At 40.8% G+C, this 16915-nt stretch overlaps 1 protein-coding gene across 7 annotated transcripts in view; it reads right to left on the bottom strand.

The window, feature by feature from the left end:
* Positions 1–270: 270 nt before the first annotated feature.
* kidins220a (kinase D-interacting substrate 220a) overlaps positions 271–16915 on the bottom strand; it is a 59191-nt gene continuing 42546 nt past the window's right edge. For 3 of the 7 annotated variants that reach the window (XM_030127590.1, XM_030127591.1, XM_030127593.1), the window contains exons 25-32: positions 16532–16743; positions 15998–16114; positions 12977–13009; positions 11481–11597; positions 11288–11386; positions 6041–6262; positions 4239–4460; positions 1079–1972 (exon numbers count right to left, since the gene is read on the bottom strand). In XM_030127590.1, the coding sequence (XP_029983450.1) occupies positions 1079–1972; positions 4239–4460; positions 6041–6262; positions 11288–11386; positions 11481–11597; positions 12977–13009; positions 15998–16114; positions 16532–16743 (1916 nt within the window). Of the gene's footprint in view, positions 1973–4238; positions 4461–6040; positions 6263–11287; positions 11387–11480; positions 11598–12976; positions 13010–15997; positions 16115–16531; positions 16744–16915 lie in introns of all 7 variants that reach the window. The other 4 variants (XM_030127592.1, XM_030127594.1, XM_030127595.1 and 1 more) reach the window with 4 other exon arrangements.

Genomic DNA, 16915 nt, shown 5'->3' with positions numbered 1-16915 from the left:
CCCCTTTACCTCCCAACACTGACAGCCACAGTCCGCGCCATCAGCCTGAAGCGCGTTTGTATGGAGAGTGCGCCATCTATCGGACAATATAGGCGTCTCAACTGTACATCTCACTATAACTCTTCCTTCAGATTTCAGCATTAAGTTTTAAAGACTTGTGATTTACATGTTGAGGTTTATGTGTTAATCCACTCCATACCAACTCCGCTGTACGTCTTAATTTCCTGTAAGAGATGTTCTAAATGACAGGAGTGAAAACACGGGGGCTTATTTCAAGGGTCCGCACGGCCGAGAAACATTTATTGATTCACAAAACACGGATTCACATGGAACTTTGGAGGAGACCATCGACACTTAGAAGACGTTTACATGCAAAAACATTTCTTCTGTCTACATTTTTTTTCCCCATTTGTGTGATACGTTCTAACCACAAAACACAGCACGGCACACCATTCCACACGGCTCAGTAACAGGCTCGTTTTTCTTTGACTCTTTGACTACATTTAGCAAAAGCAATAACACCTTTTTCCTGTAACATCCAGCACTAAACGCACCATTTTCACATATTAGCACAACACGAGAAAGACATCACAAATGTACCACTGTATCTGAACGACAACACAGGTATTTAAAGGTTTGTAACATGACAAAAGGCGTTAAAGTAACTCCATAGAACCTGAATTGAATATATTTGGTATTAGAGCTGCAACTAATGATGGTTTTGGCTGCAGAAAATCCTGAAAAACAACAGTGTTTATCAAATATTCAGTGTACACTCAACAGAGGATTCAAGTAACAAGAAAATACGCAAATTTAACTGGAACAAGAAAGTTTGGACTTAATTTAATAGTTTATAACTGATTGATTGAACTCTGTTTGGTAATTCAGTTTTCTACGCTATCACACTTCAATGTGAGTTTTGATTTGGTGACGATTCATTAGCAACTCTTGGTTACATTCGTTTCTTCTACCTCTAATTTTTGGAACACATCACAACATCGACAGTACAGTTACGTCACCGACAACATCGAGAACAGCCTGCGTGACCCTTTCCAGAACAGCAGTCGCATATGGCTTCTCAGAGGACGCTCTCCCTCTCGTCTCCCAGGCTGATGGTGCGCAGGTTCTGGTTGTGGTGGATGGTGGCGGCGGTGGTGTTGGCAGTGCTGCTGCTGCCGGGGGTGATGATGACAGCTGGTGAGACGAAGACGCCCGAGGAGGAGGAGGTGGGGGTGGTGGTGGTGGAGTCGGTGAGGTTGGCCTGGTGGCTGTTGTTGGTGTTGTTGTCAGAGGGGCCGCTCGTGTTGTTGTTGAGGGTGGTGTTGCTGGCGGTGCGGTTGAGGTTGCTGACCTCGCTGGACGGCCACACCTCGTCTGGGCTGCTGGCCATCAGGCTCGCTTCGGACGGGGCTTCGGAGCAGATGGACATGCGAGCCACCGTCGCATCCTGAAGGCCGCTGAGGCTGCTGGGAAGGAGGCCCCTCTTCTTCACCAGCCCCTCCAGCTCCAGCTCGATCAGGCTGGGTTTCGGGGCCTCCCTCTCCTTGCCCCCGTCTCCCTCCGCCTCCTCCAGCGAGCGGTCCGAGGAGCTGTCGCTGGAGCGCATCCCTGAGTCCGACGAGTCCTTCTTATCCAGGAGGATTTCGGGGAGGAAGCCAGGCTTGGGGAGGAGCCCAGTGGGCGGCGAGGCTCTGTGCGAAGACCGGGCGCCGTCTCTGGTCTCTTTGTGGAGGAGAGGTGTGGTGTTGTCGGACTCTTCTGGACCCGAGTCGTCGTCGCTGGGCAGCTTGTGGTAGCTCAGCCCGGCCTCCTTCATCCTGGAGGACGAGCTGTGGTCCAGCTTCTCATCCTCTTCGCTGATGGGGTCCAACGTCTGGGCATCGGTCCCTGAGGGGAAGTCTGTGGCATCGCCTGCCTTGGGGCCCCTCTTGGTGAAGGACTTGCGGCCGTCTTGGTCGGCCCCGTCCTTGGCCTGGGGAACGGGAAGAAGACTGAGTGAGGAGAACATGAAAATATACAGTATCCTGCGCTGTTGGCTGTGAGGCCTCTGCGGAGGGGATTCCTGACTCTCATTCATGTGCCAAGACAAACAAAGAATATCAGCCAATAATTAAGAAATACAAGAAGTGTAGAATATTCCGCCTTTTCCCAGCCCAGAATGAGTTTTTGCCGTTACATAGGCCAAAGGAATGTAAGAAATCTGATCATTCAACATTTGAAAACAAAGTCTGAGGAGCCATAACTGATCTCAGAACAGTCTACATGAGTAGCTTCTGACACGTTGCCTCCTCTGTGATTCTGACAGTAGACGCATTCAAATCCATGTCATTTAATGCACATTCATTCAATCTGTGCAAAAAAAGAGTATTTGATAAACATATTCAGTGAATGACTAAACATAACTCAATTAAAAGGTGATTTAATGTGTGTCTGTGTCCTTCATTTAATACCATAACATCAAAAACACACACAAACACCACATTAAAACTTGATGAAACACCTTCAGCTATGACGTGCTGTAGAAACAAATGTTTCACAAAGGCTTTGATAAATGATCAAATTCTGAGAAGAAACTGGAAGAGCTTGACATAACTGAAGTGTCAGATGTCTACTTCTGTTTAAGACAGTGAAGATGAGACAGATTTGGGATTTTTTTTTTTTCAACAAAGTGAGGAATTGTGGGTCAAAGAATTCTGGTTATATCTATTAGCTTCTCAATCAAAAGTCAAAGTTTGTTACTGTATGAAATACTGCATCTATCCGGAAACATTAGTACAATCCACTTTAAACTCATGTTGCAAGAATTGTGTTTTGTTTATTATGCACCATTAAGGTAATGATAACTCAAACATGGAAGGACAGGAACATGATAATTATCGTTTCAGTTTGAGCTCTGGACTTTTTGCTCAAATGTGCAAACTACTGCTAATATGCACTTGATGCTAATCTCAATAAAACAGTGAATAGTGGTTGAAAATGTTGACTTTTTTTTTTTTAATTCAGTCAAAATTTGCTTCTAAATTCAGACTTTGTTGGAAACCCGACCGGGGGGAACTTCTGCTCTGTTCTAACTCGGCTCTTTTACACCACAAGGCCATGTTTTTGTGGCCAAGTATGAGAGGGTGACATGTGGGATATTCAGTTGGTTCATCTGTTACAGTGTAAATTTGACACATTATACCTTTAAACAAGCTACAACCTAACAGTTTCCCTAGAGCTTTTTAATTAAATATGTTAAACATCAGGTTACTTAAATTTTTTCATTGTTTTCGCGGTTATTCAAAGAAAATATGACACCTGAGAATCACCATGAAAGCAGCAGTACTTAATTTTTTAGCTGAACTTCCATAATTACCTTTCAACATATTGTAATTCAGGTAATCTGAGAGCAAACTACACTTCTGCATCTACTCCTTCACTGTGTTTTTGGGCTGTAGAAATTCTAACCCAATGCCCAGATTTTGACCAATCATGGATGTTTTCAGTAAAGGTAGACCGACATATTGGCCGGCCGATATATTAAATTTTTTTTTCAATATCTGCCTTAATTTTTTTTTTTGAAAGCCAGTATTTGATCAGCAGTAAAAATTTTATATGATGTTTGATCAGGCACTTGTGAGGGGCAACACTTGAAGTTCAATGTTAAGAGTACTATGTGTATGTGTATTAATAATATCATTTATATTGCTGCATAAAAATCTTAGTTATCTGAGTGTTTCAATTACATTTCACGGTCAATGTGCTTTAAAAAAAACAAGAAAAACAAAACCAGCATTGAATATCTGTAGATATTGGCTATAAGCTGACCAAATTTTAAATAATCGGTATCGGTCTTAGAAAACCCCGTATCAGTCGACCACTAGTTTTAAGACACATAGAGGGTTAAACATGTGACTGACAGCTGTAATTACCAATGCAGCAAGAATTGTGTTTTATTTTATGCATTATTAAGGTAATAATGAATCAAAAACATGGAAGGATGAGAGCTCGATAATTATTGTTTCAGTTTGAGCTCTGGACTTTTTTACTCAAATGTGCAAACTACTGCTAATATGCACTTGATGCTTATCTCAATAAAACAGCAAATAGTGGATTAAAATCTTGACTCTTTTTGGAAATTCAGTCAAAGTTTGCTTCTGAATTCAGATTTCTTTGGAAACCTGACTGCTCTGTTCTAACTCGATTCTTTTACGCCATCAGTGTAAAACACCACCGTGCACTAGCGAGTGTCCACCCACCCCTTTGTCATCTGCGCCGGTGGACTGGAGGAACTGTCCGGGATGGGGCTGGACGGGCCGCTCTCCCCCTCCGCCGGACATCTCCAGCTGGGCCATCTGAGCTATGTACTCCCTATAGGCGTCACGATACTCGGCCTGCTGCTTGTCCGTCAGTTTACAGATGTCATTGGATGATTCCTGGGAGTTGAGGCTGGACATGCTTGCGGTGCGGTGATTCACCACCTGATGAGATGAAAACAGCGTGAGTTAGCATGAATAGTAGAAAATTATAGTCTATAGTCCCTTGAGGTCAGTTTAGTTTTACAAGTGTGAGTAGTTTTAGTTGTATTACTATTTTGAAGAACCGACAAGTCAAAGTATAGAGTTTATGAAGTTTTTCAGGTTATATGAGGATAAAAGACAGGATGAAAAAATGCACAACATCAACCAGTGTTCATTAAAAGTTCTATTATTTGCAAAGAAATTTTCCTGTCTACACCGCAACACATTAACATTATTCAACCTGCATTTTACCTGAAATATGAGTTTTTCAGATTTCCATGAAGAAATTCACTTTCTTAATCAGTTCAATAAAATGAAAAGAAAGAAATAATGACTCATTAGACTGAGACTGTGTTGTAAATTCTAATGGCAGTGGAGATGAAGGATCTTCTCTACCTCTCAGTTATGCATCTTAATGTGGTCAGTCACCCACTGTAGTTTTTTTAAATTTAGCTTTCATGGTTTTAAAAGTTCCATTTGTATTCTATTTCAGCTAACATTTTTTCCATTTTTTTTCCAAGTCTTAATATAATGGAGAAAAAAAATCAATCAAGAGAGGTTGGCATTTTTTATTTCACTTTTGATGAATCAAGTCCAAATATTGAAAATAAAGCTGAAATGTTGAGGGAAAAAGTTAAAATACCACTTTTACTTCATTCTCAAAATGAATTTTGGTGAAACAAGTTTGACTTTATTCTTAAAATGTAAAATAAAAAAGTCTTCTTCTCATTTTTTTCTGTCACTGTAATACCCTACTTTCTGTTGAGTCTAATTGGATGGTGCTCACATCCATAAGCTTCCACTGGAGTTAATATTAATGTGTTATTCTTTAGACTAGATGTTGCAGTGTGATAACCTCGAGTGCACAACACCTGTATGCAATAAAAGTGTCAGAAAAGTGCTTACTTAAACTGAGTGCCAAAATAACATTAGTAACCAATGAAATATTTAGAACAGTCGAATAAATGTTAATTGGATACAGTGAAAAAGTTACTGGCAAACACTGCAGACGGAGTGGTAATGAAAGCTGTGGTGTGTTTTCAGCGATGAATGATCTGAATTTGAAACAGATCACAACGTGAAATCGTATAAAATAGCTGCAGAACCAGCTGTGTACGTGTGAGTGTTTGCTCGTGTTTCAGACTTTTTGCAAATTGGGAATAGAGGAGGTGAAAATAACAAACCAGGGGCCCCTTGACACCTTTTTGTGCCACAAGTGTGTGTGTGTGTGTATGTGTGTGTATTTATATTTCTGCCATGTTCAAGAGCAAACGAAGCTTCCTCTGCTCAGTTCTTTTCTCACTAAAAACCACATGAAACCATAGAGTCTACAACGCAGTGTCTAAAAGGCTCTGTGACAGTTTGGGGCGCACGGCTGTGTGTGAATGTTACACACACACACACACACACACACACACACACACACACACACACATATAATAAAGCTTAAATCAGCAACTTCTGTGCCTCTTATCTCCTTTGCATGTGTGTGTTTTTGTGTGATCATATGTGCTGTGGCGGCCCCACACAGGAAGACTGACCGGCCAGTGTGTGTTGCTGTTGCTGTGCCTCGGTGGCTCCTCCAGACCCGCTCCGCTGAGCTCCTCGAAGCTGAGGTTGAGGCTGAAAGCCGCGGCCTCATGCTGGGCTCCGGCTGAGCGCCTGCTGGGCTCCACATGGTGCACGCTGCTGCCCTGCTCGCTAGCAGCTCCAGACTCATCCTGAAGCAGAGCCTGGCTTTCAGCGTGTCGTTGTTCCACCACCTAAGAAGAAGAGCACAGATCGATATTTCAGATCGACAAGTCAGTGACTCAGTTTAAGGTTATAAATTAGAGGTGTCAAACATATGGCCTGTGGGCAAAAACTGGCCCGCAAAGGGTTCCAATGTTTCCCACAGGATGAATTTGTGAAAGAAAATTACATTGACAGTCAAGGGTATTGAACTCATTTTCATTCACATACAGCCCGATTTGATCTCAAGTGGGTCAGACCAGTAAAATAATAGCAAAATAACCTATAAATAATGACAAGGCCAAATTCCAAACTCTAAAATTTTAACCATATTCTGCCTGTTACTAAATATTTTGTGCCTTTGTAGATCCACAGTGATCTGTAAGTTGAAATACACATTTATAAATGATTAGTTGAGGCATAATATTGTTAAATTGCACTTAATCTTCTAAAGACTTATTTTGCTTTTTTAAAACAAAGAGAAATATTTGGAGGTCTCATTATTTATAGGCTATTATGTTATTTTAATGGTCTAGCCCGTTTCAGATCGAACTGAGCTGAATGTGGCCGCTGAACTTAAATGAGTTCGACACCCACGACATACAGAGTTTTCAGGGTTTGAAGGAAAACATTAGTTGTATTTAAGACCTTTTTAACTAAATTTAAAAATATTTTTGAACAAATCTTCTGTTCACAATCAAAACATTGCTGACAAACTGAAGTATATAAATATAAACAGTCTGTGGTTCTATGCAAAGGTAAGGTTTACATATGAACATAGTAATTAGGAGGGATGGGAACTACTTTTAAATTTAAGCCTTTTCCACCAAATTTGTTGTGGTTCTTGAACCTTGTGGTTCTATTTCAGGATTGTTGGAGCTTTGGTGCCAAATAGCAAACCAGCCCACATTTCAACCATTTTTGACGGGAAAACACTTAAGTCATCATGTTTTTTTTTCTTGTTTTATTTTATTTTTTTAGATATTAGACACTGGCCTATTTGTCTTCATTAGAGATAATGTGTAGCAGAGTGAGACACGAAGGATGACATTAAATGAAGGACTGTGGCTGGACTTGATCAAACCCAGATCACTGCGATGGGGTCCTGGGCCTTTTGGGATGTGCTCAGGTGAGGCACCGAGGCCACCCCTTAAGATGCGTCATTAACAGAGAGCGCTATGTGGTAATATATCACTGAGTCCACTTCCTTTATTTGACAATGTAATTCTTTTTAAGATACATTAGTTTGTTCAGCATTTGTTCTTGGCTTGAGTGAAACCAGGTAGCTTACTCTTTCTCATGCTACTTTTTAACTTTTACCAAAGCAGAAACATTTCCAGACAAGGCACATTCTTTTTTTACACCAACTCATCCACTGTTGCCATCTTCTCCATCATGTTTTTCCAACCTGTAGAATATGACAATCTGACAACTTCAGGTCTATGAAAAACTTAATATTTGTTTTTATTACAACTTTCAGTGCAATTAATTTGGGTCAAAATGCTCTGAATGGTTCAAAATTAGCTCCATGGACCTGATCAGTACCTGTTACATGTTGGTGGAAAAGGGATAATTGCCAGTCTCTCTGAATCTCATGCCTTTTGAGCTCATAAATTTCTGATTTATTGACGCCACCTTATTTTTCTGAAAAACACTAACATTGGACTCGCATGTCTGTCGTTGCTCCCGGAAAATAGTAAAAGGAGAAGTAATGCTGGAGGAGAAGAAATGGTTCAAAGTGTGGCTATTTCTACACAACTTGGACTTAAATTCTAGGAAAGACTGAATGTTTTTGACATTTTAGCAGTAAGTAACACTTCGTCAGTGCAGAGCATAAATGTCTGTTTTAGAACACCATTAGAGTGAGGTAAAAAACTGAACAGGAGTGAAATCAGTTCAACAAAATCAATAATGGCATTAGTATCAATAAAATCTCATCAATTCTGATCCTGACTTTTTAGAGTACATTAAGATGTTTTGGGGGGAGTTTTTGATCACAGATCGCAGACAGGAGAAGTGATAATAATATTGATTATTTCATCACAATGGGACCTTTCTCTGGGATGGATATATTAGGCAGCAAGTGAACATTTAGTCTTCAAAGCTGATGTATTGGAAGCAACAAAAATGGGCAACATAAGGAACTGAGTGCCTTTGACCAGGTCCATAGTGTAACAGTCATGACTGGGTCTGAACATCTCCACACTGCAGGTGGTGTTGTTGGTTCCTGGTCTGCAGCGGTTAGTACCAAACAAAAATGGACTAAGGAAGGATACCCCTATCTCAGGAATATTGAGTGTCAAATATAACTGATCCATGCAGGTCCACCTCTCTACTGCCAGGACTTCAGAGAACTGCTGCTGACATCTTGGTCCAGATACCACAGCACACCTTCAGAAATCTGGTGGAGTCTAGGCCTCCAGTCAGGACTGTTTTTGTGGAAAAAGGGGAACCTGCACAATAATAAACAGGTGGCAATAATGTTCTGCTCAATTGGTAGAGATTCAGTTGTTATTCTTTAGATACTTTTAGTTGGAACTATCCACTTTACACTGGGAATGAACAAGATCTGGAGATGTTCTGATCCAGTGATTTGACCATCACAATTTCTTCATTGTCCTAGTTTTGCCCCTTTTTGCATTTCCATGACGTAAAAGAGCCTTGAATCTGCTAGCCGGTACTAGTTTTTTGGTATCTACTCCACTGAGGTTCCAAACCGGGTGAAGAGAAAAGGTGACGTGTAAACACTGCAGACCACTGATTGGCCAGAGAGTTGTCTCGGCATCATTGCATTATCAATGTGTGACCCGCCATTTAAAAAAAACAGATGCAGAAGTTTACAGTAAATATACCTGTAGGTTAATCCACAAGGACATTTCTGTCCTTGGTGGCTGACGAAAAAATTCAGCTTGAGCTTAACGGGACAACACGTGCTGAGCGACTATCAGCAACTCTCTGAGCAGACGTCACGGAAGTTACACACAGCGTTGCTATGACGTCCAGGTACTTTAAAGTTGGTAGTATCCTGTAATGGAAACAATCTCCTGGAATAGTACCTGGTACCCTAGTCGAGTCGAGCCGGTTCCATGTAGCGGAAACGTGGCATTAGAGGAGCTTGACTCACTGACAAAAATAGTCAAAGGTAGATCAATAAAATGGTAATTATAATGTCATAAGGTAACATTTTGGACTTTTAAGGCCACATATTTAAGACATTTTCAGACTTTTTAAGGACCTGAAGCATGTGATGTACAAAACAAATTTGTAGTGAGTATGTTCACAGCAGCAAAAATGAAAGCATGCTCTCGCAGAAGAAGAACTGTGAGCTGTTGGTTAAGTAGAGTTGTTCAGCGTCCACTCCTTCCCCACAATAACCTCCCTTCATCCAGATATCAGTCAGCCATCTTGATCCAGATGGCTGTGCTGGCTGTGACCTGGCAACACAACACGGGTTTGTACATGGAGAAGTACTTACACAGAGTAAGGCCACTGCTCTTTCCAGCTGCCTCTACGCGAGCTCTGCATTAGATCTCCGGTAAAACACGACCAATCCAGGGCTCTGGTTTGGTATTAGGAGCACAGACGGACATGTGATGAAGTGGAGCCGACTACATGTGTTAGTGATTTCAGCACCAGCTCAGTCGACTGGACTTCTGGCTGACTTGACTAGCGCCCTTTCCCGTAATACGGATTATAAAATCTCCGTCGTAACATCACAGAGCAGCGCACAAGATGTCGTATTACGTGATGCTGTCTTGCTTCTTTTTGGAATAAACAAGAGCTGACATATATCAACAGGAGGGTCTGGCAAGGCTCGGCGTCTGCCTAGTATCAGCAAGTGAGGAGAATGTACGCCATTTGCTGCTGTAAATCTACTTCAGGCCTTTACTCAAGACTAACAAAGAGGTGGTTGTTATTGCTATCAATGTGCTGATGTTGTCTTTATGATTTACATCCTTATGTCCAAATTCATTTGAACATAAGTAACAAAAAAATCATATGATGCACATATGACACATTGACAATACACAATAGGCACAGAGGTCAAAAAAGCACATTATGTTTACTCAAGTTTTGTACTTGTGACTTATTTTACACTACTTTTAACTTCTAATTCAGTAAATTTCAGAGGGAAATATCATGGCTTTTGCCCAGTACACAGTTTTAGTCACTTCATTGCTTTCTAAACTTTTAGCCTTGTGACGTCTTCCAAAATGCAGCTGTGTACTTGGGTCACATTTTAAGATGTCTATCAGTGATTAACTGCTCCACCAAATAATGATTTTCCCCCTAAACTTTTCACATGGTTTTGTTTCAGCAAATATTCAAATCATGGAATATCTCACAGAAAATCAAAGATTAGAGGAAAGTCCATAAACTGAAAACAGATTTGTGTATCTGAACTCTTTTTATTCTTCTTCCCTCTTAAATTAATCGTGTGACAAACCCTCAAATTTCTGTGTCACTGTAGAAAAAACTGGATATTAAGTTCAAGCTCCACCTCCAGCAGCTACTACTGCAACTACCTTGTGAAAATGATATTCAGTCATACCCACAGTTTGCAGTGCTTTGATTTGTAATGTAGTATTTTATCAGTGTTACTTAAGGAATATGATGGAAAGATGCAGGAGCTGAAACCACGTGGGGGAAACATGCCAGAATTTGTGAATACACACTTTCTCCTGCAGCTCTCTCCTCTCAGTCCAACTAAAAAAACGAAATATAAATACAGATGAGGTGAAATTGTGTGATGTTGTTGTTGATGCGTGAAACAGAGCAGTAGAACTGTGTGTCTGAAGGAATGTGATGAGCAATCTCTACTTAAAGCTATTAATCACAAATTTAATCCATTTCCCTGTCTGAAAATACCTGTTTCTTGCTAAAAATGGGTGTCAGTGTAGATTTTCTCCAGAACAGAAGTTGTGTGTCCTCTCACACCACTTGAATTACAATATACTGAAAAGTAATTATTGATTTTTTTTGCTCAGTGATGCTAAAAAACTATCACCGCAGTCCTAAATAAAGGTTCAGTGCTAGAGGAATAAAGACATTCTCACCATTCCCCTGAAGAGCTGCCAATCACCGAAGTTCATCTCCATCTCTTTCTTCAGTTCGTCCAAGTTGCACTGCGTCAGGACCCGACCGTTAATATTGGCCTGCAATGCACAGTAAGGAGAAAACAAATAAAGAGCTCTGTCCTGATCGTTAGATATTGCAAGGATATAGTTGCTGTTTTATTTGCAGGTGCACCTTCTTAATGGTGGCAGTATACTGAGGCAGCATGTTGGGGTCGATTCCATCGATATGTTTGAGACGCTCGCACACAGCATCTGTGTTCAGAGAGCTGAGCAGGACCACAGGAGACCCCTGTGCATACACAAATACACGCAATTAGAATATAAACCATGCAAAAGAAGAAGAGTTTTTACAGAACTTCTGCAGGTTTAGGAATATTAGTGAAGACTTTTATATTAACCAGGGCAAGAGTTTAATGAATAACAGGTGATGGCAGGCATTTTATTGGTAGCTGTATTTTTTTTTAGACATCCCAAGTGATTCTAATGTCTTTATACCAAATCCTCTTAATGTGCATGTTTCTTGTATAAGATGAATGCATTCAAATTTTCATACATATCCACATTTTTTGAATGTATCTTTAAGGTAGAAATTCTGATCAATTGATGTTAATATAATTTAAGTACCTGCAGAAACTCTGTTCTTTGTGAGTTGAGGCTACCACTGCAGATTTGGACCGTTAGCACACTCTGTTAGGGTAACTCATCACTCCTTACACTCTGATTAGGGCAAAACAAGTGACAATTCCTCCCAAACAGGCCTGTCACAATCCCACACAGTAATTCTTTCTATCAGTCACACAGTGTAAGTGTAAAAGTAAACAAAGCTGCCAACCTATCCAAATACACAGTTACCTGTTCTTGTTCTTTTTCACAGTGTATATATAAGCTCATAGAGTGTGTGTATAACACTTAAGGGATGGAGTCTGCAAGTCTGTGTTGAGCCGAGCCACACTGAAGTGGCGGCCGCCACCGAGCGGCTGCAGTCCGAGGTCTGACGTGACAGGCAGCATGCCACCCGCTGGCACAAAAACTAAACAAACCCGCCGCTGTCCTTCTTCCTACATCCCTCCCTTTTCTTCCCTCACCCCGCTCCCTGTGGACCTGCTAGCGAACTCTTGCTCCCGTTCCTTCCCTTTTTCCCTCCCTTCCTTCCTTCCCTCTAAGCCTTTCATACTGACCTCTTCCTCTTCTTTCCATCACACTTTTCTCACCCCCGTATCTTTTATTTTCTTTCCCTCCCTCATCATCTCTGCTCTCCCCTGCTATTAAAACCATTAAGACGTGCCTTCTAACTAAGCCCCGCAGCTTTGTTTCTGCTTTCGGGGGAGAGGAGAAGAGCTTAGTCGGACTGTGAGTGGTTGTTAGACAAAAAAATAAGCAGCTCGCACAATACAGTACACAACAGAAGGTGCCAACTTTCTGTAGTGGTGGGTAAAAGGATAAAGACTGGCGCTTAGAGAGTTTAACTACTGTTCATGTCTACACAGAAGGGGTTTTATTCAAGAATAAAACTATGTTAGTGAATTTACTAGACAAACAAGCTCTATGCTAATATGTTTTTCTACAGCATGCTTTCTAGTAATGAACCAGTGTGTGAATGTAAGAGATGAGATAGAGATTAAGACAAAAAGGTTGGACGTGAAGAAGTAATTGAAACCATTTGTGTACCTGCTTCAGTTTGTAAGGCAGCGACTTTAAATGCTTCATATGGAGAGAAAAAAAAAAGCAGACGGACAAATAATCGTCAGACGAAAATACATAGACTTTTTTTTTTTTTTTTTTTTTTTTTAACATCACAGAGCTGAGACTGTACCTGTGAAAAAAGGAAGGCGAAGGTGCAGAGGAGGAGATTAAGACAAAAAAACACAACAAGCGCAAAGAAACGAGAGCACATGTTCAAGTCATGACAGGAAAGACAGTGACAACAGAGCAGACAGACATTTATCGGTTTCACAGTGGGGTAGAAGACGGCTCCTTTACAGTAGCCGCCCAGCCACCCAGCCAGCCACGTCAAACTGCAAAAGAAGAGGCTGTTGGGAATAGAATTATTAAAAAAAAAAAAAAAAAAGAGAGAGATTTTGTTTTGGCTGGAGTCAGCAGGCTTTTACAGGCGTAATCTTTGCAGACAGACAGAAAAGACTGCAGATGAGACAGAGAGAGAAAGAGAGACCGTGTAAGAGAATGAGACACCTTCACATGGAAAAGAAGCAGAAGTTTCAGGTCAGGAAGGCGTTGAATATTACGATTTAGATGGTGAGCGCGTCTTCTAAGAACATGAGCAAAAGCGTAAATGTCTGTGGGTGTGTCGGCGTGCGTGTTTGTGTGAACCCTCCCAGTGTGTGTGATAAGACTGTAATTACAGCTGGGCTGAGCTCAGGGCTGGGCAGAAGGATGGGGAAGAGGAAACAGAGCTCTGTGAGGGAGGAAGCGTCTTGGTAAGGAGATAAGCTCTACCAACGCTGGGCTCATTGTCAGTGTGTGTATGTGTGTGTTGCCAGCCCCAACAGTTGCTCTGATGATAATCCCAGCAGCCTGAGGAATCCATACCCACACTTATATCAGCTAGGCAATTACACTGGGCTAGGCCCGCTTACATACCCAAAGACTCACACACAAATCAGTGAGCATACACACACATCCACATTCACAGATTAACACAAATTCATGCACATGTGAGCGCTCCACAAAAAGATCAAGGGTGAATTAAAAAGGGATAAGATGGACTAAATGTACATGGAAAAGCCAGAATGGCTTTAAAAGTGAAATCTACACTAAGGACGGGAGACAAAAGAGCAGGGAAAGATATGAAGAATGGGAAACAGTGACACTGATGATGATAGACATGAAATGAAAGGAATATAAAGTGAGAATTTAAAGTCACAAAAACACAGACCGAGAGAAGATGGTGGAAGGAAATATTACATTGTAATCTATATTTAAATCTTTCACACAGCTCCTTTAAATGCTTGCTGGCAGTGCCCTGATAAGTGGCTTTGTGGAGCGGAAATCTCCTGAGCAGTGTTATCGTCAAATTGTTCTAATAGCGACGGCTTTCTTTTGGTCGTATGTGTGAATATCTTGGTGTAGGGACTATGCATGTATGGATGAGATGCTTAATGGGTTAAGAACAGTTTGAAAATCTTAATTTTAAGATAACAGAAGTCAACTTATGAACTATTCAGTAGTTGGTAAAAACAGACTTGATGGTTGAAGATTTGTTAGTGTTAGAGGTTGTGGTCAGATGGGATACAGCTTAAGTACTAACTGTAGCTGTATTGAAATCAACAGTGTAGTCATCTATATTCATCTATATTTGTCTCTTGGCATTTGGCAATACAGTAATGACTTAAATAGTGTGATAAATAAACATACATTGTGGACTGAATGTATGCTTTTGTTGTAATGCAAAATACGCAAAAGACAAACACTTTTGACAAGTTAAAGCATCAAGAACCAGATACTGAAAGACAAGCTACATGTGTTTACATGCTGCATACATGCATGTGTTTTTGTGCAGTACACATATGCTAATATGCAGTGGTGTAATGTATCTGTAACTACAGTACTGTTCATAAGTATATATTTTACGTACTTGACTTGAGTATTTCCTTTGTAAGAAACTTCATTCTTAACCTCAACTACATCTCTAAAACTTTTGTCAGTTTAGTTACTTTTCAGAATAAAAACGTTCACTAAAAATCACGTCTGTGTTAACTTTTAATATTTGTAATAAAAGGAAAAATAAATTAAATATTCCCGGCATGAGATGAGACCATTCTTATCTTTAAAATAAATAAACTCTTGGATTAGCTGGAAAACTGTCACATAAAATAGTATATAAAGTAGTTCAAATGAGCTAAATCTGAAACTTGTACAGCAAATAATTTTGCAGCACAATGACTACTTTTAAGTCTAAGCACCACATCCAAAACATTAACTTGTAGTAAAGTATTTTTAGTGGTATTAGTTCTTAAATACAGGATCTGACTACTTCTTTCACCACTGCTGTGCTGTCTGTTAGTGATGGTCAGGTTACCATATTGGGGTCTGAGGAACATGAGGAGAGGCCTTCTCTGACATCCTCTGCAATAACATCCTGATATGGGCACAGAATGGAGAAAAGGGTTGTAGAGAGAGAAAGCTAATGAAGTTTAACTTTACTGAATCACTTTCAACTTCTTTGGTCTTGGCACACAGGTACTGAAAAACAGTAGTAGTTGAGTGGTAGTGAAAACAGGGTGATTACAAACTCATCAGGATATGATGATATGACTGAAAATGGGAAAAGAAGGAAAGGATGAGGGACTGAGGAAACAGGGATATGAGAAAGTAGGAAATTAAAATGTTAAAGCTAATAATGTATAGACTTGTAAAGTGGGTCAACACAATGGACCTGACAGCACACTTTAATATTCAGTAATGTAAATTGAGACTAAGCATTATACTCTGAAAATGAATATGTATTTACGTGGTTTCATGACTAAAAATTAACTGTCTATGTCTTATTTTTTTTTACTGGAAAAAGAGGGAACAACAAAAACAAAACAGAATGTGTAAACTAATCCAATCACACAAATATTGTTGCCACATATGATAGCTACAAGTGTGACTAAAATGTGTGCAGTTCTAAGCATCTAATGCTAAATGCAAGCACACTTGCAACAGATATAGCACTACTGCATTACTTACAAGTCCATTGGTGTTGTCCTTAGGTTGGCCGGGTGGTTTAATGGAGGGACGCGAGGATGAGGGGACATGGTGGGAGTAATGCCTTGGCAGGTGATACACATGATGGGGAAAATAAGGCTATGAGGGGAGAGAAAGCATTGGGAGGGAGATGATAAGGGGGAGGAGGTAAAAACAAACAAAAACAAATGTGGGAGCTCAAACACACACAGGACAAAAACACTGTGGGGAAATGATAATATTGTTAAAATATCCATTCTGGCTCAGTGAAGTAAGGTGGTGGTTATTGAAAAAGCCAAGATCTATGAACTGAATATTTGCTGCCAAGTGGGTCGTGGTAATGCGCCGCAGTGATAACTTGCAGAGGATTAAGCAGATATGGACCTTTTCAAAACAGTAAGGTTTATTGTGGTGTGGGGTTTTTCTCTTGCCATTAAACAGCGGCTATATACTCCACTTTTATTTCATCTAGTGTAGATCCTCAACAGCCTCTATTTGGGGTTTTACATGTCAACAGCAGTCCTTCCTGTGTCTCACCCTGTTGTAGAAAGGATGCTGAGGGCCGGTCATCCCACTGAAGTAGGCACTATGTGGCTGAGGAGGAAGGGATCCTGCAAACGAACCCGTCGGGGAGCAAGCGGCAGAATGCTGGCTGTAACCTGATGAGGGACGGGGCACTGCCTCTTGCAGTGGCAGCGTGGGATAGGTCACTCCCCCGATGTGCATCTGCTCCCTGGCCGCACGCACATCTAAGAGAGGACAGAGCCAATGGGGAAAAAAAAGAAAAAAAGAGCTAGTGAGGAAGAGAGAAGGAACTGTTTATCTGCAACGCCAATGTCCATGCTTGGCGATGACTATAAAGACCCCTCAGATCCACCCACGCATCAATAATTTAGCTTTATTTCATCATCTCTAGAAAGT

The sequence above is a fragment of the Sphaeramia orbicularis genome, chromosome 22 (assembly GCF_902148855.1).
Source record: "Sphaeramia orbicularis chromosome 22, fSphaOr1.1, whole genome shotgun sequence".
Classification (NCBI taxonomy): Eukaryota; Metazoa; Chordata; class Actinopteri; order Kurtiformes; family Apogonidae; genus Sphaeramia; species Sphaeramia orbicularis.
The sequence above is the reverse complement of the archived record's forward strand: the minus strand, read 5'-3'. Positions and strand labels throughout refer to the sequence as shown.